At 37.2% G+C, this 1,232-nt stretch overlaps 1 protein-coding gene across 1 annotated transcript; it reads right to left on the reverse strand.

The window, feature by feature from the left end:
• Positions 1-1,048: 1,048 nt before the first annotated feature.
• On the reverse strand, positions 1,049-1,210 carry LOC104503308 (cytochrome b-c1 complex subunit 7; the record flags this gene model as incomplete). Its single annotated transcript, XM_010160033.1, has 1 exon — positions 1,049-1,210. A coding segment is annotated over exon 1 (162 nt), but the record flags the coding sequence as incomplete, so codon positions are not given.
• Between the last annotated feature and the right edge of the window lie 22 nt (positions 1,211-1,232).

Raw genomic sequence — 1,232 nt, forward strand, 5'->3', positions numbered from 1 at the left:
AAAAAAAAAAAAAAAGAGAAATCACACATTACTTACTCTGAAAAGGTAACTTTGTACCTGCTGAGTCTGCAACAACAAGTTCTTTGCTGCAGCAACCACTAACTCCTCATGTCTCACCAGCATGAGCAACCAAAGTGGTGATTCCAGCTATACCTTTAGAAACGATGTTCTTTTGGCAGATAGCCAAATGTACAAGATCCACCTTAATTAGTTCAAAGTACAACTAAAATACTCTGGAGAAACTCGTTTTGAACTTAACACCTAAAGAGCACTGTAAACTTGGATTAGATGGACCACTCTGACTGTGTTTAACACTTACAAACCAAGCTGCTGCTTAAGGAACTACACTACCAGTCATTCAATGCAGCAGTTACCTCAATATGACCAATAAGGCCACAAGAAACCATCTCTCCTTATATTTAAAAACCCCATAATACCCTTATACTACAGTCAAAAGTTTAGTGATAAGACTAGTCTCCACCTGGTAAGTTGGAGAAAGTTGGGATAGAAATTAATGCAAAGTCTGTGAATCAGTCCACCATAAAAACCCAAGAAGTTTAGTTACGGCTGAAAAGGAAGGTGTAGTCTTTTTTTTGACAACACTTATTTTAATGCAAGATTTCCCTTTACATCATTCTTCCTTGGCATCTTCACAAACAAAAGCTTTGGCACAAGATTTTCTCTAAAATAAAAAATTAATCAGAAAAGCAAGAAAACTTTTATAAGAATTTCCAAGCTAGTTACAGTGTATTTCTTTATCTGATAGCTTAGAAGTGTTCAGCTTGAATACACATAATGTGCTAATGCTCCCAGCTGTAATTTTGGCTTTTGTCATTTTGAGAAAAACTGTCATTTCCACTGAAAAATAGAAATATTTAAACAGCGAACAAAAGGTGTGTTTTCCAGAAGTATCCTACCAAGATACACGTTCTTTATAATGAGTAAATGAGTGTGTAAGCACGTAGCTCTTCAGAGACCAAAGATCCCAAAGAGCAGCCACAGCAGTGCCATTTAAGACCTCCACCTTGGCAACAGTCTGTACACATACCTCTTCATACTTCACCCACTGGTCTTTTGGAAGGATCTGGTGTTTCAGGCTTAAGTCGAGTGCTCGCTTTATGCGAAATATTCTTTCATTGTAGAGATGTTCTGGAAGCCTCTTCAGTGCTTCTTTTACATCATCGTCTTCATACAGTGTATCATCTCGCATTAATCCTGTACAAAGAAGATTT

Source organism: Eurypyga helias, unplaced genomic scaffold (assembly GCF_000690775.1).
Source record: "Eurypyga helias isolate BGI_N326 unplaced genomic scaffold, ASM69077v1 C15667267, whole genome shotgun sequence".
Lineage (NCBI taxonomy): Eukaryota > Metazoa > Chordata > Aves > Eurypygiformes > Eurypygidae > Eurypyga > Eurypyga helias.